At 39.7% G+C, this 24,804-nt stretch overlaps 1 protein-coding gene across 2 annotated transcripts in view; it reads left to right on the top strand.

Annotated features, from left to right (window-relative positions):
* kst (karst) overlaps positions 1 to 24,804 on the top strand; it is a 97,954-nt gene that overhangs the window by 65,890 nt on the left and 7,260 nt on the right. Inside the window, exons 56-79 of one of the 2 annotated variants that reach the window (XM_053767092.1) lie at positions 428 to 555; positions 1,042 to 1,154; positions 2,000 to 2,073; positions 2,745 to 2,871; positions 3,466 to 3,637; positions 4,430 to 4,531; positions 6,188 to 6,298; positions 7,852 to 8,026; positions 9,302 to 9,490; positions 10,242 to 10,375; positions 11,098 to 11,237; positions 12,036 to 12,184; positions 12,412 to 12,626; positions 13,777 to 13,938; positions 15,094 to 15,242; positions 15,918 to 16,104; positions 16,931 to 17,066; positions 18,148 to 18,294; positions 19,212 to 19,340; positions 20,008 to 20,116; positions 21,238 to 21,404; positions 21,801 to 22,021; positions 22,515 to 22,654; positions 24,445 to 24,690. In XM_053767092.1, coding sequence (XP_053623067.1) covers positions 428 to 555; positions 1,042 to 1,154; positions 2,000 to 2,073; positions 2,745 to 2,871; positions 3,466 to 3,637; positions 4,430 to 4,531; positions 6,188 to 6,298; positions 7,852 to 8,026; positions 9,302 to 9,490; positions 10,242 to 10,375; positions 11,098 to 11,237; positions 12,036 to 12,184; positions 12,412 to 12,626; positions 13,777 to 13,938; positions 15,094 to 15,242; positions 15,918 to 16,104; positions 16,931 to 17,066; positions 18,148 to 18,294; positions 19,212 to 19,340; positions 20,008 to 20,116; positions 21,238 to 21,404; positions 21,801 to 22,021; positions 22,515 to 22,654; positions 24,445 to 24,690 — 3,622 coding nt within the window. The remainder of the gene's footprint in view (positions 1 to 427; positions 556 to 1,041; positions 1,155 to 1,999; positions 2,074 to 2,744; positions 2,872 to 3,465; positions 3,638 to 4,429; positions 4,532 to 6,187; positions 6,299 to 7,851; positions 8,027 to 9,301; positions 9,491 to 10,241; positions 10,376 to 11,097; positions 11,238 to 12,035; positions 12,185 to 12,411; positions 12,627 to 13,776; positions 13,939 to 15,093; positions 15,243 to 15,917; positions 16,105 to 16,930; positions 17,067 to 18,147; positions 18,295 to 19,211; positions 19,341 to 20,007; positions 20,117 to 21,237; positions 21,405 to 21,800; positions 22,022 to 22,514; positions 22,655 to 24,444; positions 24,691 to 24,804) is intronic. The other variant, XM_053767094.1, reaches the window with a different exon arrangement.

Genomic DNA, 24,804 nt, shown 5'->3' with positions numbered 1-24,804 from the left:
ACTGTGTCTCGAATATTTTGGTTTTAATTTCTGAAGGTTCATTGGCCTGTTAGCATAGACACGTCCCTTTAGATAGCCCCACAGAAAAAAGTCAGGAGCTGTTAAATCAGGCGATCATGGGGGCCAATCAATGTCACCGTTTCTCGAAATTATTCGACCGGGAAACATTATTTTTAATGTTTCTACTGTGGCTCGTGCCGCGTGACATGTGGCCCGGTTTTGTTGAAACCACATGTTTCCTAATTAAAACACGTTGTTCCGTCGTAAATCGCTCCATAATAAATTTGCCGTATCTACACAAAGTAATTATCATGTAACAGCTGTCATATTTACCGCCAAAACAAAAAGGCGGCAAAAAATAGTTGTAAACCTCCAAGTTGGCCACCCTATGGAAAGAAGTTATAAATATATATATCTCTATTTAAAGGAGTCGTGTGCGGCCCGAGGCGAGCTGCTGCAGCAGTCGCGGCAGCTGCAGCAGTTCCTGCAGAACCTCAACCACGAGCGCGAGTGGATCGCGCTCAAAACAGAAATCGCCCACGACCAGAACTATAGGTATCATATATATATATATGTCTTACCAAGCTTTTGTTAGGGTTCCGAAGAAATTGTATGAAGTTTTGACGTACGTCAACTCGGGTCAGTGTCAAGCCCTGAGCAATGAGGACGCGTCCTTATAGGATCACTCGTGCGACTGTCTGTCCGTCCGTCTGTCATAGCCAATTCGCTCCGAATATACTGAAGCAAATCAGGTGAAATTTGGTAAGCTGACCTGATCTTTAAGAAGAGATGAAAATCACGTCACTCAAATGGCATTAAAAATGGAAGTAAAGGGTTCCAGGAATAGAGGATACCTTAGAAGAAATTGATGGAGTGTGTCAAGGATAGGATAGGAGAGGAGTGTCAGTGGATATGGTGAATGACAGAACGAAATGGAAGGAACTTACATAGTGTGCCGACCACACATGAGTGGGATGAGGTCAAGACGAAGAAGATCTGACCTGACCTGACGAGCTGACCTGATCTTTGTTTGATTGACAGGGACCTGTCGAACCTGCAGAGCAAGATCCAAAGGCACTCTGCATTCGAGTCGGAGCTGGCTGCCAGCAAAGGACGGATAGACGATGTTGTCGGACAGGGAGAGGCGCTCATTGGTAACTATCTCCCTTTCTCTTTGTTCGAAGTTTTTGAACTTAAGTGACCTTAATATTTGAAAGATTCCGCTGCGATTTGTCTTTAAGCTTCCTTGGGAATGCTATTGTTTCCTGTCAACCGCCCATGCTTTGTGTCCCACGTACGACGTCCACGGATCTCTTATCCAGTCATTTAGCGAACTCTTTGTTTGGATGACCTGAAGGTGCGCCCAAACGGCTCCGGACGGGAGAACGCAATACTCTAACAAAAGTTTAGATTGTGGCAATAATGTTTTTGGACCTAAGAAGGTCCTAATTCCCTTTTTTGTATCTGAGAAATCAATATGAATAATTATTGGTGATAATCGTGCATAACTCGATCATGTGCATTATCCAAGATTGTTATCGGCTATATTTTATCTCGGAACCCCACGGGAGCAAAGCCCCGGGCAACATCTAGTAATTTATAAAGAAATAAGCGTTACGAAACAACCGAACCGATTTTCAACAAAAATTCTTTCACCATTAGAAAGGTACATTATCCGAGATAGCTATAGGCTAGGCTATATCTTATATTTATATATATATATATATATATATATATATATATATATATATATATATATATATATATATATATATATATATATATATATATATATATATATATATATATATATATATATATATATATATATATATATATATATATATATATATATATATAATGTTCTTATGAACTTTTTGGTTCTATATATATTCAAATACTCGTAAAACTAGTGCATTTCCTAAAGTGTTCAGGCAATTGATTGTGAAAATATGTGTGGATATTATGTACTGTCATCGACATATGTCTGTGTGTACAGAAGCGAATCACTACGCGTCTCAGGAGATCACGGAACACGTGGAAGATCTTGAAAACCTGTGGAGGGAGTTGCAGGTAAACACAATTTTATTAATTTCCCATTTAATTTGGCATCGAACAATCAACTATTCTATTATCACTATGACTACATAGTGTAAAACAAAGTCGATTTCTCTGTCCCTATATCCCTATGTATGCTTAAATCTTTAAAACCACGCGACGGATTTTGATGCGGGTTTTATTTATATATAGTTTGATTTCTGAGGAAGGTTTATAATTATTATTATTAATTTATTAAGGTTTTACCCGAGTGAAGCAGGGACGGGCCGCTAGTATTATTATAAAGATGTACGCGTTTGTGAGTTTGTATATTTGAGGCGAGTAATCTCCGAAACTACACAACAGATTTCAAAAATTCTTTCAGCATCAGAAATGTACATTATCCAAGATTGCTATCGGCTATATTTTATCTCGAAACCCCACGTGTGCGAAGCCGCGGGCAACATCTAGTAATTTATAAAGAGATAAATAAGCGTTTGTGAGTTTGCACTACACAACCGATTTCAAAAATTCTTTCACCATTAGAAATATATTAGAGATAGCTATAGGCTATATCTTATCTCAAGACTCCCACGGGGGCGAAGCCCCGGGCAACATCTAGTATGTAGTATGTTTTTATTTTTGTTCATGCCGGTAACAGCTAGATATATAAATATTGCCTATACATGTTTTTTTTATATTTGTAGTCAGCAACAAAACTTCGCCGCGAGAGGTTACAGGAAGCGTACCAAGCTCGGGTGTACCTTCGAGGTTTGGACGATTTCGTGGCCTGGATGGACGAGGTCGAGTCGCAGCTGCTGAGCGAAGACCATGGTAACTACTGTTAAGGAGGCTTTACATGAAACTGGGACATTAGCTCAATTACAACATCCCAAATATAATATTACTATTTGTTCGCCGCGAACTTAGACCTAACGCGAACAGAATAAATTTTTGATGAGGTTTTTTTTTACAAAACTGAATATTTCATAAACCGATCCCAAATACCTTTTAAATTTCATCAAAATGGGACCAAAGGTTCGAAAGTTATCGCGTTACCAAAATACATACATACATCCGAGGCGCAGCTAGTATATCTGTATAAAAATATATGCAGATATTGACGACCTCGGTGATGCAGTGGTAATCTATATATGTATTTGTTATAAAATATATATATATATTGGATGTAATATAGAATCAAAATAATAATCAACAAGAGCAATGAGAAAATATGTCGGGTCTTGAATAACAATGAGATATTTGTAATGTACTTTTATGTACATCTCTTATTGTGAAACTTTAAACATGACACAACAGTGACATAATATTAGTAGGGATTTTTACCATCATTTGTTAACCTGTGATCTAAGAAGAAATAAATTATTGATTGATTGATTGATTGATTGATTGATTGATTGATTGTAGGCAAACATCTAGCATCAGTGACTGTGTTGCTGAAGCGTCACGCGCGTCTAGAACAGCAGGCGGCGAGCAAGGCAGATACCGCGACACAACTCGCGGACAACGCGAGGCAACTCGCCGACAGCGGACACTTTATGGCCGATGAGATATTAGCACGAGCCGATGTCGTTAAACGGTGAGTTTATTAATTTATTAGAAACAGCAAACAGTAACATTATATATAGACACTAGCTGCGCCCCGGGGCTTCGCTTCCGTGGGAATTTCGGGATAAAAAGTACCGTATATGTTATTCCAGGCTATTTTCTACCCGTGTACCAAATTTCTTAACTATCGGTCCAGTAGATAATGCGTGAAGAGTTAACAAACAATCAAACTTATTTCCGCATTTATAATATTAGTTGGGACTGGGGTATTATTTAATCTGTGGTTGGGATAAATAAGAATTGAAACAAGAAGAGTTACTGATAATATAAGCCCACAACGTTATTCGCAGAATTACAATATAGTTGACACTTTTTATATATCACCGTAAAAATTACAGACGTATTCCTCAAGACGCGGTCATTAAGTGGAATGAAACACACACGACTCAGCTATTTATGGAGTGGTTTGCCATTGCCTTCTTCTATATTGATACTAGTGGCTCGTCTCGGCTTCGCTCCTAACGCCTAAACCTTCCTCTGGAATCACACTATCTATTGGTTTAAAACGCATGGAAATCCATGCATCAGTTTTTGAGTTTATCGCGAACAGACAGACAGACAGACGTGGCAGTGGACTTTGTTTTATAATATAAGGATACACTCCATTTGAGGAATGGTACTAGGTGATAATAATGCATTTAATGCATCAAGATCATTCCAATGACAATCTAAGCTTGTGTCAAAACAGTAATGAAATAATTATTTTTAAAAAATATAAATTGATTTAAATTGTAATTGTAAAAAACAAAAATATTTGTTACAGATACCGGCACATCCAGGAGTCGCTGCAGATCCGCCGCGACAATCTAGAAGACGCCGCTCTGCTCCACAGCTGGGAGAGGGACGCCGATGAGGAGGCACGCTGGTGAGTTACACATCCCTATCTCTAACTCTTTCTCTAACTCTAACTATCTCTCTCTAACTCTAACTATCTCTCTCTAACTCTAACTATCTCTCTTTAACTCTAACTATCTCTCTCTAACTCTAACTATCTCTCTCTAACTCTAACTATCTCTCTCTAACTCTAACTATCTCTCTCTAACTCTAACTATCTCTCTTTAACTCTAACTATCTCTCTCTAACTCTAACTATCTCTCTCTAACTCTAACTATCTCTCTGTAACTCTAACTATCTCTCTCTAACTCTAACTATCTCTCTCTAACTCTAACTATCTCTCTCTAACTCTAACTGTCTCTCTCTAACTCTAACTATCTCTATCTAACTCTAAATATCTCCCTCCAACTCTAAATATCTCCCTCCAACTCTAACTATCTCTCTCTAACTCTAAATATCTCCCTCTATCTCGAACTATTTCTCTCTAACTCTAACTATCTCTTTCTAACTCTAACTATCTCTCTCTAACTCTAACTATCTCTCTAACTCTATCTCTCTCTAACTCTAACTATCTCTCTCTAACTCTAACTATCTCTCTAACTCTATCTCTCTCTAACTCTAACTATCTCTCTAACTCTATCTCTCTCTAACTCTAACTATCTCTCTCTAACTTTAACTATCTCCCTTTAACTCCTCTCTCTCTAACTTTAACTATCTCCCTTTAACTCCTTTCTCCAACTCTCTCTCTATCTCCTCTCTCTCTAACTCCGCTCTCTATCTCTCGAACTCCTCTCTCTCTCTATCTCCTCTCTCTCTCTATCTCCTCTCTCTCTCTAACTCCTCTCTCTATCTTTCTCTTTCTCATCTGAATGTTTTCCCGGTGGGGCCGTTCAAGTATTACTTAAACTAACGCATTTTTTGTAGATTTCTGATCCTCCCAATTGTAATGCCTCGTAAAGTTTTTCTGCGGGTTCGCCATTTATTTAAAACTAGCCGCCAGTCCCCGATTCCATTCCTAAACCTTCCTTAGGAATCACACTAACTAATGGTGAAAACCGCATGAAAATCCGTGCTGTCGTTTCTGAGTTTATCGCGAACATACAGACGCGGAAAAAGCCTTCGTTTTATAACATATCTGAGGATATATATTTACTTGGGACAAATGAGTTTCATGAATAAATGTTATCTATTGCTTCATGACCGCAACCTATACTATTATCATAAAGATTTCGTGACTTTGTATGTTTGAGGCGGGTAATCTCCGAAACTACCAAACCGATTCTTTCACCATTAGATTATCCAAGATTGCTATAGGCTATATTTTATCTCAATATTCCCACGGGAGCGAAGCCCCGGGCAACATCTAGTAAAATATATAGAAAAATGGTGATTGGCGCAAATGACGAATTAACGCGTTCGGCCTGTGATACTGGTGGTTAAGACACACTTACAATGATCGATCATTGGATGGGTGGCCGAAATTATATGGAGCTCCTCCGCGCTTCGGAAGGCACGTAAAGCCATCGGTCCCGGTTGTATTTGCAGTCGTTACAACCCGCCAATCCGCAATGGGCCCGCGCCCATCCGGTGGGTCTCGACCCAAACTCCACCATCCGTAAGGAAGGCCAGTGCCCCAACAGTGGGGACATTTCAAAGGCTGTTGATAATAATTATTATATTTATGAAGGCTGGAAGAACGCGAGGCGGCCGTGTCTTCAGACGATTGTGGCTCGAATCTGGCCGATGCGCAGGCGCTGCTCAAGAAGCATCTAGCTCTAGAGGCCCAACTTATTGCCAGGTAAGACACATTTTTGTACAACGTTTATTTTTCTATCACACACACAATACAATTGAACGAATGAATATTGTTCAAAACAATTTTTGCATTATAAAAATAGAAATGAGAGATTTACTGTGTAATGGAATATGCCATTTTAGTAAAAAAAAAATTATATCTAGTTATACATACAAAATATTTAATGTTTTTGTCAACGAACGTCGTAACGTGAGTAGGTACAGTCGCACACATAAATATATTAGGACACATGACACAGATTGAAAATTAGTGACGTCACTTGTGCCCACTGTCATATAAGCCCGATAGGTATATGTTTGTTTTTGACACATGCAAAAAAAGTATCTGATTTGACTGGATGGAAACTACCCTGTGTTCAAGTACAGACTATGAATGTATAAAATCATCCTATCATTCAGTAGTGTGCAGTAATAAACATTACACTATTAAGCCGACAAACAGGGCCACCTGGGGGCCTACCATCAACTATTACAAAACGATTCAATTGTAGGGCAGTTCAGTTTAGGAACCTAAAATGAATCGCGTTATTTGATACCACCAACTAATTTTAACAAAGTCGCATTTGAATCGTAAGGAGTGAATGAAATCAATTAAAAAAATAAAAATTGTCTCTGAATCGTAAACCCCAGTGACAGTAGCCAAATGTAAGAAAGAGATAAGGCTATACGATGTTGATATATTTTATCTCGTTTCAAGAGTTGCGTTCCGATATCAAATTCTTACTATTTTGGGCAAACAATACGCACTTTTTTGTTACTTAAAATTAAAATGTATATTATTATCTTGATGTTACATGACTATAGTAAATACAAAACACAATAAAATAAAAAAAAATGCAAATTTATGCACACTAAAAATTTGTCGGTCATAACATCTAAACACAACATAAAAACCGTACCACGAAAGGGTTTCCGTGGCAAAATTAGGAACTATCAATAACAGATAGACCACATCGTTGTTTTCAGCGACAGTAGCGCCACGTCTGTGGGACTTCTTTCGTGGAAACCTATCTGAAATAGTAACTTTTTACTTTCTTATAGCAGTTTTGACAGCTAAGCGATCCAGTTTACGTTCTTACGTACATCATGGTACGGAATTGTATGCAAAATGAGTGAATGAAATCGAAACTGCGTATTGTTTTGGTGACTACCTATAATGGATCGTTATGTCAACTTGATGGTACGAATTAGCGATGCAGATCAGTTTAGGTTCTGAACTGGATCGCATTAAGAGATGATGGTAAGCCCCCTGAAAGTTAAATTGTTAGCACTGCTATCAGATTTTATTCAAGTCGCCTAAAGACATCTGATATGACTTTTACGACTACCCGCCGCGACTACTCTAGTGGCAAGTAATCGCATACACACTAGTAAACTTAAACTGTCAACCGGTGTGCAGGTTTCATCATTCAGTCACGTCGATCCTCAAGATCTCGATGATTTATTGAGAGAAATAAATCTATGAAAATGTGTTGATGACGTTAGTGTGCTTGTTGAAAGTGTAATTGGTGAATGATTCGATTTAATTTGATACAGAGAGCCAATGATAAACGCGCTAGTCGGTCGAGCGACACAGCTGTGTTCCCGCGGCCACTTCGCCGCTGCAGCGCTCGAGCAGCGCTCGCGGACGCTGAGTCAAGCGCTGAAGTCGCTAGTCGACGCAGCGGCCAATAGAACTGCGAGAATCAGGCGCAGATGTGAATTATTACAGGTATATTTCAGGTTTAGTTGTCTCAATAGCCGAGGAGATAGATAAAATAATCTGGGATATTATCAATATATATAAAACTCTTCCGTTACTGAGTGACTGACTGTCTGACAGACAACGTACAGCCGAAACTACTGGGCGTAGGAATCTGAAATTTAGCATGTAGGTTCCCGGGGGAGTGCAGGGGAGCACTACACCGTTTAAATTTGTGACTTGTAAATTTAGTTTTTAGTTGTTTACAACAAATTAATGAATGTGTTTCAGATTTTTCTGAAAATTAACCCTCAACCCCTTCAAAAGGGTAGTGAAAGATTGTATGGGACGTAATAAAATTTTCAAGATAAAAATTGCACGGGCACAAGCTAGTTTTATATAAATAGTCTGGGAGACAATGAGTCATGTGCTAGCGGCCACGCTGGAGTAGCGCTAGCGAACGCTTAATCACGTAAAGTTTGTCATTGTGATTGGATATTAGCGACCTAAATTTTTTACGCTTACCCCGGGCTTTGCGGCTTAACAACCCCGAATGAATCATGGAGAGATGAGAGACAGCCGTCTAAAATATGATTTTAAGCTCTAGAGTATAAAGTAAAATTTCTGTCTATGGATTTATCGTTTACTCAGATTAGATGGCGAAAAGTGGATTACCTAATTTACTCACGAGCGCAACGCCTCGCTCAAAATGCTTCGGTTGAAGTCTTATTAATCAATTAAATATTCTTCATATCTTCCTGCAGCTCATGTCAGCGATCTTGCCAATCAATCAATCAATCTTCATATACTCTATATGCCGTTAACTCGAGCACTGCGAACACTCGATCACTCGAAGTAGCTGTCTCGATAGATTTATTTTCCTGTTACACTTGGTGAATTCACTAATTTAGTTACGAGTAAAATATGATATAGAATAAATATATATATATATATATAAATATAAATATATTAGGACAAATCACATACAGATTGAGCTAGCCCCAAAGTAAGTTTTAGACTTGTATTATGGGATACTAACTCAACGATACTATATTTTATAACAAATACATATATAGATAAACATCAAAGACCCGGGCCAATCAGAAAAAGATCATTTTCCATCATGACCCGACCGGGGATCGAACCCGGGACCTCTCGGTTCAGTGGCAAGAAGTTTACCACTGGGCCACCGAGGTCGTCAATAGAATATAGTAGTTACTTAGTTACACCATTGTAAATTTATGGTAAATAAATGGTTACGTGAGCGATGTTGATAATCGTCTTGATATATATCACCTGCTGCAGCTCACGTCAGAAATATCGGAAGCGGAAGCGTGGTTGGCGGAGCGTCGTCCGGCCGTCGTGAGCGCGGACGTGGGGCGCGGCGAGGACTCGGCGCTGGCGCTGGCGCGGCGGCTGGAGGCCGCGCAGCGGGAGCTGGCCGCCTTCGAGCCTCTCTACACCAAGCTCGAGGCCGCGGCCAAGGCTGGGATGGTGAGTTAGTATTTACGTAGTGACGTCACTCCGGCGAAGTGTGGAACCTCAAGCAGAAACACTTAAAATTCAATATTCGGTGAGTGTTCGGAGGGGGGCAAATATTGACGTCATTGTCATTGAAATAATGTTCAAGATTTTTTCTTTATATTCGCGCATGTGGATCGAAAGGTCCCAGATTCGAATCCTACTCGTTCCACGTGAGTTTGTATACCAATCTGAATTATGTATAGTAAGTTTTCATCGACTACCACTTGCTTCCTGTGAAGGAAAACTTCGTGAGGAAACCTGCACACTTGTTGATTATTAACTTGTGTGTGAAATGGAGAAGGTAATGGTAAACCACTCCATTAATAATGCCAAGAAAGTTGTTGTGTGTGTTTCATTCCACGTAATAACCACGACCCTCAGCCATGAGGAATACGACTATGAAGAAGATACAAATTGGTCGATCAGGTGATCGGTTTATAATGGGAGTGTAAAAATTTTTTTTCAAATCTCCAAAAATCGTAAAACAAAAACTGTTTTTCATAACGGCAGGAAGTTGTGTATGTATAGGAGGTTGTTAATTAATCAAAAAAACCCTGTATATATAATATTAATTTCATTTACCTGTGATAATACGTGGACCATGGTCGACTGGTAGATAATTCTATTACTGGCGTCACGTCAACAATTTCTACATATTTTTTGGTAACTTTTTGCAATATATAATAAAATATATATAAAATAAACACACAATTCTCGACAGGACCGTTTAAACGACGCAGCGGACAAGGAGCTGCTGCAACAGCGGATGCAGCAGCTGCAGCAGTCGTACGAGGAGATGAAGCTGCTGTCGGCCAAGCGCCAGCTGAGGCTGCAGCACAGCTTGAAGTACTTCAAGTGAGTACTCCGTCGTGTTTTCTAGTCCTCGCGTGTTCTTGGCTATGCCAGGACCGATCCGAGGCAAGCTAGTTCGGCTAGACTTATATGTAACAACTCCATACACGTGGATGACGTACGAGGCGACCAAGGGGCACAAGGCCTTGGCAACTGACAGGCAACAATAGCATTCTCAAGGAGGGTAAACGTCAGGTATGCGGCCGGTTGTAAAATCATAGCCAAATCTTCAAAATTTCAAGGTTTGTTTTTACCCGGTGTCGTAGCACCGAATGCAATCGAGAATGCACACAAAGATGAGTGAGTGCTCCGGCTAGACATATGTGCAGTCGGTCGCTGTTACACGGTCGCACCTAGCTCTAGCCGGAATGATAAAGGCACCTAGGTAACTGATACCTAAGTCCCGTCTGAACCTAGGGTTTTGACGCAGAACGTAACTTTCGCAGAATGTTATCACCAAAAAAAAAATTGACACTTTTGCAGTTACTTTCGCAAAAAGCCAATTTCGCATAATGTCACTTTTGCATAATGTAATTCACAAAATTATGTTCTGTTATGTAGTAATAAGTAGACCTTAATGCCACAACAACCAAGCAGATTAAAATTATTTTCGACATTACCAACAGCCCCGTCGATTCGGGGCCACTGAGGCACCCCGGAAGTGAGTAATTTTCACGAGATATTTTTTAAAAACTTGTATAGATGAACATTTGATTCGCTTCCAGATTCGTGCAGGAGTGCGAGGAGGTGCAGGAGTGGATCGGCGAACAGATGTCGACGGCCGCCAGCGAGGAGTACGGCCAGGACGTGGAGCACGTGGAGACGCTGCAGCAGGCCTTCGACAACTTCCTCGCGCAGCTGCACGGTCAGTGTCGCGTGGGGGATTAAAGTCGCTTTCGCAAAATGACGCGTTCGCAAAATGACACCGTCGCCAAGTTACACTTACGCAAAATGACATTTTCGCATAATGACACCTTCACAAAATGTCATCTCGAAATATTTGTGAAATGACAATTTATGGTGTGTAATGTCATCGTCAATAATTTTATTTCGTTCGCATAATGTCAATTTCACTATCGCAAAAGTAATTTTCGTATAATGTCAGTTTAACAACAATGTCATGGTGAGATATTTGGTGTCTCTTGCACAAAGTCCACAACACCGCGAACGGTCATTGTAAATTTTTTCTCATACACAAAACATTATTTTCTCTCAATATATATTTCTGAAAAGAGATCCGGTACGTTTTGCTTGTCTGGATGTATGTGAAACTTAATTTTTACCCGGAAATGCGGTTCATAACTTAAAATTTCTACACGCCCGCGTGATTTTCTCTGCGAAACCCGAACACACATGATTTTCATACGAAGTTTCAACTCTCATGATTGCCAATTGGGGCTTGATTATTATTTTTTAAAGTTGCCTAACAAACGCGGGGTCTTAACTACATTCATACCAAATTTCACAAAAATCGGTCCAGCGCTTTAGCCGTGAAAGCGGGAAACAGACAGACAAGACTTTCGCATTTATAATATTAGAACGGAAGTATGATTAAGTCAGATTGTCACATGTGAATTTAATGTTATGTAAATAAAAAAAGTGATTTATCTAAAATTTACAGTATCGCTCATTCGTATCCATGTATTTTTTTATATATTTGCAGCTAACGAGGGCAGAATCGAGTGCGTGTGCGAGAACGGAAATGCACTGATCGAACAGAACGCACCGGAAGCTGACAGAGTGAGACAGAGAGTAGAAGACATCAAGGGGCTGTGGGATGACTTGAAGGAGCTAGCCCTCGCCAGGCAGGAGGTAATATTTGTAGACATAGATGGATGGAAACGGTGGTGGTGTAATGGTTCAGACGCCCGCCTGTGGATCGAAAGGTCTCAGGTTCGAATCCTACTCGCGCCACATGAGTTTGTATAGCAATCTTACTCATGTATAGTAGTTTTCATCGACCACTTGCTTCCGGTGAAGGGAAACATCGTGAGGAAACCTGCAAACCTTTAGTTTTTTTTTTTTAATCTCTGTTTAAGGCTTTGGCCGGAGCCCGCAAAGTGCACGAGTTCGACCGCTCGGCGGACGAGACGGGCGCGTGGATAGCGGAGAAGCACTCGGCGCTGCGCAGCGAAGCGACGCCCGCGCGCGCGCTGCACGCGCTGCACGCGCAGCAGCGACGTCTGCACGCGCTGCGCGCCGACCTGGAGGCTATCCGGGCCGCGCATCTCAATCTGCAGAAGGAGGCTGAAAGGTCAGCTTGTAGTAACAGTTTTGTTATTGAAACTTGAAAAATACGATTTAAAAAACTAATATAATTACTGGTATCAAACGCAAAACCTCCTAAAGACTACTTGGGTACATCAAAACAAGCAACTTTTACTCTACGACTTCGCAGATTGGTAGTTTTTTTTTTTCATATAAAAAAAAATCTAATTTGCGATTCTATACATCTTAACACCAGTATACATAATGATATACACTATCATATATTAAAACTTTATTTGTACAATATACAAAAATTTGAAAAGTGACACGCAATGAATCTAATAAGTCATCTCTGACGACAATAAAAGCTTGTGTCAAAAAATTTCACTTTTTTGTAAAAAAAAAATATGAAATGCTATTTATTATTTTATTATTGTTGCACTAAATAAACAATTACCGAAGCACCGCGGGATGATTCGTCAGAAAGTGTGTATGTTATTATTGGCGAAATCTATTTTCAACAATGTTTAATAGTTTTAAATGAGTAATGACTGTTGATGAATAACACGGGTCACTTTGTGATTTTCGACGAAAAAGTCTACTATAGTTTCACTCTAACAGATTCAAATTTTATTGCAAGTCACAATTTACATAGGTTTGTTACATGCACAAGGTGAATAATCACACTTTTAAACGTGTTTTCATTATACGGTGAAGATCTAATTTCTAAACGAACGTTGACAACCAATCAAAATTGACGATAACAATATCTTTCGATTCAAATTTCAAATTTAACGAGTTTTTTTAACTTTTAAAATTGGACTCATATTTTCATTAATAAGATGAAGATCCAATTTCTAAATGAATGCTTGAAATCTGTCAACGTACATAATTGACGTTAAGATGATACTAACAGCACTCTAGCGCCACCATCACATTCTACTAAACCGAAATCGGTGGCCACCAAAATCTTCGCAGTATATTGTGACTACATTGTATAATGGAAAACTATAATATTAAGCAATAAATTCCTTTATCTAGTGTAGAATAATTTGCAAAGACGATTTTTTTAATTTTCGCTAATAATCAAAAGTATTCGGTAAAAACGTGACGGTGGCGACCTTGAGGAAATCTTAAAATTTTACGAGTGTTTTTTTTTTTGATCTTTGAAAAGTGATGTTATATGTTTTGCGCAGACTCGGTGAGGCGTTCCCGGACGCGCGTGAGCACGTGAGCTCCAAGCTGGAGGACGTCAGCGACGCGCTGGCGGCGCTGGCTGCGCGTGCGCAACACTGCGACCAGCAGCTGGCGCTCGCCGGCCAGCTGCAGGCCTACTTCCCGCAGTACCAGGAGCTGCTGTGAGTGACCACACACGCGGACACGCGAACGCTATTCATTATACATGATAAATATATTAGGACAAATCACACAGATTGAGCTAGCCCCAAAGTAAGTTCGAGACTTGTGTTATGGGATACTAACTCAACGATACTATATTTTATAACAAATACGTATATAGATAAACATCCAAGACCCGGGTCAATCAGAAAAAGATCATTTTCCATCATGACCCGACCGGGGATCGAACCCGGGACCTCTCAGTTCAGAGGCAAGCACTTTACCACTGCGCCACAGAGGTCAATCAAATTTATCCTAACATATCATAAAACAAAATTTTCTTCCGCGTCTGTCTGTTTGTTTGCGATAAACTCAAAAACTGATTTTCATTTATTTATATATTTATGTATACATTCATGCGGTTCTCATCAATAGATAGTGTGATTTCTGAAGAAGGTTTAGATGTATATAATTTATTATGTTTAAAACCGAGCGAAGCCGGGACGGGCTGCTAGATTTTTTAATAAAAACAAAATAAAATTACAACAAATCAAATATAAAACTATTGGTTAAAGAAATAATACAAATAATTATGTTTAGTTATTAACCTCGTGTTTTTTTTTTGACAATATTTCTCTTAATTTCAAAATAAAATTATAAGAGATCCCATCACCCTTGGAACCGGTTACGGCAATCGTTTGTGCAACGTTGTTTGTGGTTGAGCTTCGCGATGGCTGACTCACGCGTCAACTCGTGAACGGGTGCTGCCGGGGAACTGGTCAGCTCGATCTTTTATTAAAAGTTTTTTTTTTGTTTGGTTAATTATACATATATATATAAGTATATATATTTTCATAATATGTTTCAGTATATCTTTTGACCATGTACTTTATTATGTACTTACATGTTATATTACTGATAAAAAATTATACATCAATTTATATTTAAAAAATGGTAAGCCCTTCTGGCATAATAGGGACCAACACTGTTTGAATGAGTTTCTTTCGGCATTTCTTCTCAGCAGTGGTCGTTCCGAAATGCTAGTAGTTTGTAGCTTTGGTAAACATCATTTAATTTAGATTATGACGTGAAAAAGTGCCTGTGAAGGCTTAATTTCTGAATAAATGATTTGATTTTGATTTTGATTTTGCAAAATGATAATTTCCGGTTGTCAGCGCTTGGATCAACGAGACGCTCGCGCGCGTGACCGCGCCGGAGCTGGTGCGCGACGTGTCGGCGGCGGAGCGGCTGCTGGCGCGGCACCGCGACATCAAGGCCGAGATCGAGGCTAAGGAAGACGCCTTCCGCACGCTGCAGGCTGATGGTGAGTCTGTCTACAGCTCTTGGCCCGCCAACGTTCATATTCGTATGTTATATTGTTATATATCTGCCAAGGGTTTAGGTACCACTTGAGTGGTATTCAGTTAAAGCTGTATTTAGATCGTTGAATAGTTGGTCGATGGAATAAAAAAAAATTAACTTATTCATATTTATTGTAAGTTTACAAAAACATCGAGTTTTTGGGAAACAGACATTGAAAGTTTAAACTGTATTAGGCAGAGTTGTAGTTACTAAACATAATAAAAAGTTCTGGTTTGATGTCGTCAAGGATGATATGCGTGACAATGGTCTGACAATCAAGAATGTCGACGATGCGAAACGGCGAAAAAAGGCAGGAAAGTGGACCCTGGGCTCCGACACTCAACGGTTGGGAAGCAACCTACACGCTAAGTTAGATAATAAGAATGTCTTTATTTGCATTGAATGGGTACAAATAGTCTTAACTTATGAATTTAGTTCCAATCATTCAGCCTGTGATGGCATACAAGTGTGAGAGATCATCCTAAATAAAGGGTGTAAATAATTGCGGACCCTGGGCTCCGATACTGAACGGCTGAGGAAAAACCTCAGATATCATCCTAAACTGAATAAACAACCTAACACGCTCAGATATCATCCTAAACTGAAGAAAGAATCTGAAATAGGATATTTGTGTCAGGCGAGAAGCTGATCCGCGAAGGTCACTTCATGTCGGAGGAGATCGGCGAGCGCACGACGACGCTGCGCGCGCGGCGCGCGACGCTGGACGCGGCGTGGCGCGCGCGCGAGCGCATCTACGTGCAGCATCTCGACGCGCTCGTGTTCCGCAGGGACGCCGACGCGCTCGACGACTGGATTTCCAACAGGTCCCTTATTTATAGCTGTAATTACTATTAATAGAGAAACACTGGTAAAAAAAATACAATGTGACAATTACAATGCCATCAAAGATATGATAAAAATAATATCACACATTTTTGGAATCGTCCAAACGCTCCGTACTGAATGACTTGAAAGTGTGACGTCACAACGTGCGAAAATGTTCGCTAAGACAGCTATGTTTGTTCGGCAGCTACATTAAATATTACGTTTATAGTTATGACTTCTTAATAAAAGTTGTCACAAAATTTGTGATTTTTATGACGATTAAATTTATTTTTATAATTTCATAATTTTTGAAAATGGACTTTCCAACCAAGTTTAAATCTTCGTATTTAGATCCAGCTGCATTGTTACAGTCGTGTGAAAAATCATAATGATACTAAATATATCTATTATATTTAGATTATACATATTTTTTACAATTATCTGACCTTGTCAATTACCCTAAAACGAAAGTTTGTTTATTTATTTATTTATTTATTTATTTATTTATTTATTTATTTTGTACTCTATTTATAGGTGGCGCTTAATGCTAATACAAAAAAAACTTTCCCGCTCGATACCAGAATACCAGAACTTTTTCATCTCATTATTATTCTCAAAAATAAGTTAAAAAGCATGTGTGACACGTATAACAAATCCAAATATTAAAAAACTTTGCAATAAAAACACTAGATGTGGAAGTTTTAAATGCGCTATGGATATTTTATTGCAACTATCCATTTTAATACGAAGAAATCATTTAAATGGGCGAAGCCGCGGTCGAACAGCTAGTAAGTAAAATATATAATTGTTATTTTATTGTGGCAGGGTGCCGCTGGTCCGCGAGGAAAAGTATGGCGAGAGCGTGGCCCAGGTGGAGCAGCTGATCAACAAACACCGCGAACTCGAGCAAACCATTGACTCGCACAAGGACAAATTCAACGCGCTCAAGAGAATCACCCTGGTGAGTGAACTTCGGCTTTTAAAGAGCGAATGAATGAATGAATGAATGAAACAAATTTATACTGACAATATAACACAGATTGAGTTAGCCCCAAAATAAGTTTGAAACTTGTTTTATGGGATACTAACTCATCGATACTATATTCTATAACATATACGTATATAGATAAACATCAATCTGAAAAAGATAATTTACCACGTTGCCCTGACTGGGGTTCGAACCCGGGATTTCCAGTGTAGTAATCCGGTGTGATGACCATTAGGCAACGGCGGTCGTCGGAAAGAAAAAAGAAAGTATTTATTTGCATTGATTAGGTACAAATTGTTGAAGGTGTTTTAAAAAGTTCCATACATTCAGCCTATTTGGCATACAAATATATAAGTATCTTAAATAATCATATTGTAATTGTATTGAAAATAAATATTAGTGATTTAAATAATTTTATTCAATTGTAAAAATATGTAAAAAAATCTTAGCATGACTTTTATACATTTTTTTAGCGTAGTAACATTATCCTATTTCCTACTAATATTATAAATGCGAAAGTTTGTGGTATGAAATGAGATGTGTTTGTTACACTTTCACGCGAAATCTATTGGGCCGATTATTCTGAAATTTACACGAAATATACACGAAATCTGGATTAACACATCGAGTACTTTTTATCCCGAAATTATCACGGGTTCAAAGCCCTGGGACGCAACAGATTCCCACTAATATAATACAATATCATCTGGTTTATTAACTTTAAAGTAATTCTTCTTCATAGGTCGTGGTTGTTATGTTGAAAGAAATATACACAACAACTTTCTTGGCATTATTAATAGGGTGGTTTGCCATTGCCTTCTCCATTTGACACGCAAATTAATAATCAACCAGTGTGCCGGTTTCCTTGTATATAACGATGTATTTCCTTCACCGGAAGCAATGAAATGAAAATTACTATACATGAGTCAGATTGGTATACAAACTCGTGTGGCACGAGTAGGATTCGAACCTATGGGATCTTTCGATCCTCATCCTTAACCGTTACACGACCACGTTAAAAAGCCGCAATTTAGTGTGTCACTGTCGCCGCCAGGTGGAGCAAGCGTTCAAGCAGCAGCAAGAGTCGGAGGCGGCCTCGCGCCGCGCCAGCGCCTCGCGCCTCGAGGCCGAGCGCCTGCGCGAGGCGCGGCAGCGCGAGGTGCAGCGCATCGAGGAGCAGAGGCGGCGGGAACACACTGAGGTATGTGACAGACTCGGCTGCTGCGGGGGAACTGGTCAGCTCGACCTCTTATTCAAAGTTGGTTAATTATATTGGTTATTCATATATATATATATATATATATATATTTCTTTTCATCAGCACTCGATCACAATCATAATATGTTTCAGTATACCTTTTGACCACGTACTTTATTGTGTGCTTACATTGTTATATTACTGATAAAAAATTATACATAAATTTATATTAAAAAATGGTAAGCCCTTCTGGCATGATAGGGACCAACACTGTTTGAATGAGTTTCTTTCGGCATTTCTTCTCAGCAGTGGTCGTTCCGAAATGCTAGTAGTTTGTAGCTTTGGTGAATATCATTTAATTCAGAATATGACGTAAAAATTGGCATAATTTCTGAATAAATGATTTAATTTGATAGATAGATAAAAACTTTATTTGTTACTGTTTCTCTAATTCAGTCGTTCTCTAATTCACTCATCCGCTCTTTTACCCATTCAATCATTCACTCATTTGATAATTCAACCTTTCACCAAAGATACATGCAATAAGGTCATCTGCATGGGTACCTCATTCTCAACTATTACGGTTGTGTCCCGTAATCGCCTCGTACGACATCCACGGGAGGATATGGAGTGGTGCTATTCTAGGACCACACGCCGCAAATGAAAGACTATCTCTGTATTAATTGATTTTAAATTCCAAGAGTTGGCTCCCAAAGTTCTAATCGAAAGTGTCCAAAAGAAAAATGTCATTTAAAACATTTTTTTTAAAGAGAATATACTTCTTCAGCGGCGTTGTGATGGGTGGAAAAATGTTATACTCTCATCCTGATGAGAGTATAACATTTTTCCACGTGACCTAATGCGGCGCTCTAGAATTAAAAACGTATTTTTTTTTGTACACATTATTGTTGTGATTCTCAGACGGAGCCCGTGCAGCAGCCTCCGTCGCCGGCGCTGGCGGAGACGCTGTCGCCGGCGCCGCAGTTCGACCGGCTGCCCAAACACGAGGCCGTCCTCTCCGGACACGTCAAACGTGCCGAGAGCATGAGCGTGAGTTACTCTTTCTCTATCTCTCTCTCTCTCTCTATCTCGTTCTAGCGTGTGTTACCGGGTGCATTTGAGGCTGTGACGCCGCTAAGCCCCGAGTCAAGGTAAAAAATAAATACATTTTTTGAAACAAACGAGTATGATACCCTTATGATTTGCAGTCGTTACAAGTTTATTTGTTAGACAAATTAAAAAAAAACAGACTTTCAATATTAATTTCGGCTGAACCGGTTTTGGACAAACATATCTAAGAACCACCACATATAAAAATGACCTATCAAATAAAAGAAACCGCATCCAAATCGGTTCACCCTTTGATGAGCTTCGGTGTCACGTACACTGACAGACAGACGCACTTATAACACCCCTCTTTTTGCGTCGGGGGTTAAAAACCTTTCAATCCGCAATGGCCCCGCGTGGTGGGTTACGGCCCATACTCCTTATCCATCCGTAAGGAAGGCCAGTGCCCCAGCAGCGGGCGCTTTTAAACGTCTGTTGATCCTCGTGTAGTCCTCTTGTAGGTATATGGTGCAGACAATAATTTATTGTTTTCGGAAAATGTCTTGAATGATTTTTTTAGAAACGTACACACATTCTATGTTAAATAATTTTTCTATACAGCAGCTATAATGTTTTCGTAACGATAGAATATGCGTGTGTGTGTATTCAGGTGGTGAAAACGCCAAAACGCACGCCGTCATTCACAACTCGCCGACGTACGCAGAGTTTCCGCCGACACCGCGCCGACATCGCCGACTTGCCGCCAGTCGAGATTGAAGGTTAGTGAAAATAAGAAAGTAGCTGTGAAAATAAATCTTCTGTGTATTGTGCAGAAATAAATCTTCTGTGTATTGTGCAGAAATAAATCTTCTGTGTATTGTGCAGAAATAAATCTTCTGTGTATTGTGCAGAAATAAATATTCTGTGTATTGTGCAGAAATAAATCTTCTGTGTATTGTGCAGAAATAAATATTCTGTGTATTGTGCAGAAATAAATCTTCTGTGTATTGTGCAGAAATAAATATTCTGTGTAATGTGCAGAAATAAATCTTCTGTGTATTGTGCAGAAATAAATATTCTGTGTATTGTGCAGAAATAAATCTTCTGTGTATTGTGCAGAAATAAATATTCTGTGTATTGTGCAGAAAATAAGAATTTTATAAAAATGCAATTTTTGCCACAAGCTTTAATTGTTGTCAGAGAGATCTTATTGCATTCAATGTGAGACAAAAATATTATGTCCGTGCAGTAAACCGTTGAGGGGTTTGCGTCTGGAGCCGTTCCTGGGTGCACCATAAGGTCATGCTAATCATAATAATGCATTGTCATCCAAACTAAAGCGACCCTCAATTTTGTAAGACAGGCGGAAGTAGGTAAAATTTAACTTGCATAAATTGATTACTGACAATCGGGACAGCTAAATCTAAATAAAAGGCCTCATAACTTCTTCCTCATGGCTGAGGGTCGTGGTCATTATTGGAATGAAACACACACAACAACTTTCTTGCCTTGATGAAAACTATTATACATGAGTCAGAATGGTATACAAACTCATGTGGCGCGATTAGGATTTGAACCTGGGACCTTTCGATCCACAGACGGGCGTCTTAACTATTACACCACAACAGTTTCAAGAAGAAATTCTTATCAATGTTTTGAATAGAATGTTCAGAATAGCACAATGGAAATCCGCCTTAAGTGCCAAATCCTGCCCCAAGCGAAAATTGACCCAAAAAAAGTTACTTGTAAGCGTTTGGTGTTGACTCAAATCTGGCCAGACGATTACGGCAGACGTCTATTGTCAGCAATTGCAAACTATGATGGAAAAGCTAGCTGCTAAACAACCGAGGCTGGTCAATAATATATCGCTTAGTGGCACAAAGAATGTTATACTTGGCAGGCTACCTGGAGCGCAAGCAGGAGACGGGCGTGGGCGGCAAGCGAGCCACAGTCCGCTCGTGGCGCTCGTACTACTCGGTGCTGTGCGGGCAGCTGCTGTGCTTCTTCCGGGACGAGATCGACTTCGCCAGCGCCAAGGCCGCCGCGCCGCCCGTCGCCACGCTCAACGTTAGTAAACTGACATTTTCTGAATTGATATTTTCTCACTGAGTTGACATTTTCTCACCGAGTTCACATTTTATCACTGAGTTGACATTTTATCACTGAGTTGACATTTTATCACTGAGTTGACATTTTATCACTGAGTTGACATTTTCTCACTGAGTTGACATTTTCTCACTGAGTTGACATTTTCTCACTGAGTTGACATTTTCTCACTAAGCTGACATTTTCTCACTAAGCTGTCATTTTCTCACTAAGCTGACATTTTCTCACTAAGCTGACATGTCATCACTAAAATGGCATTTTCTCACCATAGTGACATTTTCTCACGGAAACTTGTTGCTTATTTGTGTTTGTAACAGTCGAATAAACGATTTATCTCTATCTATCTCATGTACACAGGCGCGATGCGAACCAGCCAGCGACTACACGAAACGGGCCAACGTATTCAGATTGGCCTGCGTCGACGGCGCGGAGTACCTGTTCCTGTGTCCCAGCAAGGAGCTCATGCACGAATGGGTCGCCAAGCTGTCCTTCCACGCGCAGCTGCCGCCGGAGCTGCAGCTGACACCGTACTCCGCCGCGGACTCGCCCACGGCCGAGCTGAAGCGGCGGCTGCACGAGTAAGTGATGGCAAGCAGGATGCGTCGCCACAAGCTGTGCTTCCACGTGCAGCTGCCGCCGGAGCTGCAGCCTCACGGCTGAGCTCAAGCGTCGGCTGCACGCTTGAGCAAGCAGCAAGCAGGATGGGTCGCCAAGCTGTCCATGTTCAACTGCTGATGGCAAGCAAGGATGGGCAGTGGAAATACGTTGATGTTGAAGTAACTCATATTTGTTGCTTGGCATTATACGGCCTGTATAGACACTCAAGTTTTGTGATATTAATAGTTTTCATATTTTCGACTTCGAGTCTGTACAAATCTTAATCCTAACTAATATTATAAATGTGAAAGTAAGTTTGTTACCTCTTCACGCTCTATCACGCTCTATATATTAGTTCCCGGAAAAAAATAAAAAATACGCGCGAAGCCGCGGCCAATAGCTAGTAGATGTTATGTATAAATAGTTTGTGTGACCTTACAGACAGACATTTTAAAACTGCGCTATCGCTTGCAGGAATGCAGCGTCGTCGTCATCGGCTGCGTCGACGCCGTCCCCGCAGCCCAAGCCGCGGTCGCAAGCTGACATCTTGCAAAGCCACAGAAACAACCAACGCGCAAGCGCACCTCCCACCGCGGACGCTAACAGCAACACAGGTATCGAGTTAACTCAAAAATCTTGTTCAAAACTCTTTATTCAATGTAGCATGAGACATATCGCTTCTTGACGTCGAAAATTTGCTTAAAACTAAGTCGAAAGATTTCCAAAGCGCAGGTGAAGAAGAAGCGCAACAAACTTCACCGCAGCCTTTTCTCCAAAAACATCAATTAACAAATGTGGTCATATCTCTCTCATATTGAGGAGATACGCAGATATTATAAGACAGTCTCACTGATTGACGTCAATCCTCTTTGGGAATGCAGTTTTTACCTATCAGCTGCCTAGGCTATGATCCACTTAGTCGCCTCCTGCGACATCCACGGAAGGATATGGAGTAGTCCTATTCTAAGGCGGGAACCACACGGTATATTAGTATATAATCATAATCGTGACTGCTTATCACACATTTTGAACAGTTGAAGCCGAATCAGCCGCCAGCGTCGACAGTGCACTCAGGGTTGTCACAAAAAATTTAAGATTCGTATTTTTTTTATGTAGCTCTCAGGTCCCACTGCTGGGCAAATAGCCTCTTTGTTTCCAAACACTTCTATTCCTCGCCAGTTGTTGGCAATCCTTATCGAAGGCCGACAGTTCGTCAGACCATCGCACCTTCGTCTTGGCCTGCGATCTTTTCCCATCAGTCGGGACCCAAGTAGTCACTTAAGACTCGTATTAATTTTTCCAAAAGTTACAGCCCTTGATTTAGTAAAAAATGTTGTCTTGTTATACTATAGACAAAATATACTATGTCTTTATAATACAGATTTGTTTTTTAATTATAATTATTAATTTATTTATAATGTCAACACGTTATAGATTTATTTTGTCTATAGTAAAATGACAATATTTTTTATTAATTATTTCTTGGTATAAGAAGATTTTACTACTATAGTTGTCTTTGGATGGTGACCGGCACCAAAAAATGCTGGTGTTAAAAAACCCTGTTTATATATAAATGTTATGTGACATGTATTTGTTTATTTATGTAATGTGTCATTTATGTGCAAACAATTTTAATTTGCATCAAGAATGCATATGTTACAAAATGCTCAAAAAACAAATGTCTCACATAGGGTTGCCAACGCTACTATGCTACACTACACTACAGTTTTATTAATTAAAAATTTTATTATTTCAAAAAATCTATAGACGAAACTACCATATAATCGGAATAGCAAGGACCTGTTTCACCACTTCCTGATAACATAATATAATATCTGACAGATAAACTAAACTGCTAGATAAATCTGCGTGACGTTATTTACCACTTGCAACACTTGTGAAACTCAATTTTCAACGCTATCTGTTCGATATATTACATAGAGGTTATCAAATACTTTATCAGCAAGTGATCAACTGGCCCTAAGCATTAGAAAAAAATATGTTTGATTACTTTTGTTCAGTAATTTTATTTATAAATGTCAACTCAGTCGTTTTTTGTATAATGGTAACATTTTTTATTTAGTGTTGTTCATCACTGCCATTTTTGTCTCTTGTTTTCTGTTAGCCAAACCGAATGGAACGGCTCTGTATTATAATTTCATTAAATAGAAGTTTGCTATATTTCTGATATCAGATTGTTTTATTCCAACAACTTTCAATAAACCAAATTTGTATTTGTTTTTCTTTTCTTAAATTTATTTTGATCATTAATTTTTTATCATCATCCTTATTATTGGTTACCATTAATTTTATACAAATAAAATACAAATTTTCCACAATCGGAAAATATACTATGTTTACAAAAAGTTGGCAATCCTAAAATCACACATACGTCTAAATATAGCAACGGAGGGCGCCCCCCCGCTTCCCCTCTCCGGCCCCCCGGAGCGCCCCCCCGCCGTCCCGGAGCGCAACGCGCGCGAACACAGACCGGAAATACCCGAACGCAAACCCGAATGGGCCGAGAAGTCGGTCACGGCCCTCGTCAGCAGCTACCAGCAGAGAATGGTCGGACATGACCCCAATAGGAACAGTCACGATCGACAGAACAACTGGCAGACGGACACACACGTCTACGGCTCGAGCGACGGTCAGTTTAGATATCTCACGTCCAAGGAACGCTTATATGCTAACTGGAATTATTACGAATAGCAAATGTCAAAATAATGACATTGAAAACTAGACCTATTTGCTTTGTTATAAA

Source organism: Plodia interpunctella, chromosome 30, assembly GCF_027563975.2.
Source record: "Plodia interpunctella isolate USDA-ARS_2022_Savannah chromosome 30, ilPloInte3.2, whole genome shotgun sequence".
Lineage (NCBI taxonomy): Eukaryota > Metazoa > Arthropoda > Insecta > Lepidoptera > Pyralidae > Plodia > Plodia interpunctella.
This window is presented reverse-complemented; position numbering and strand designations above follow the sequence as displayed.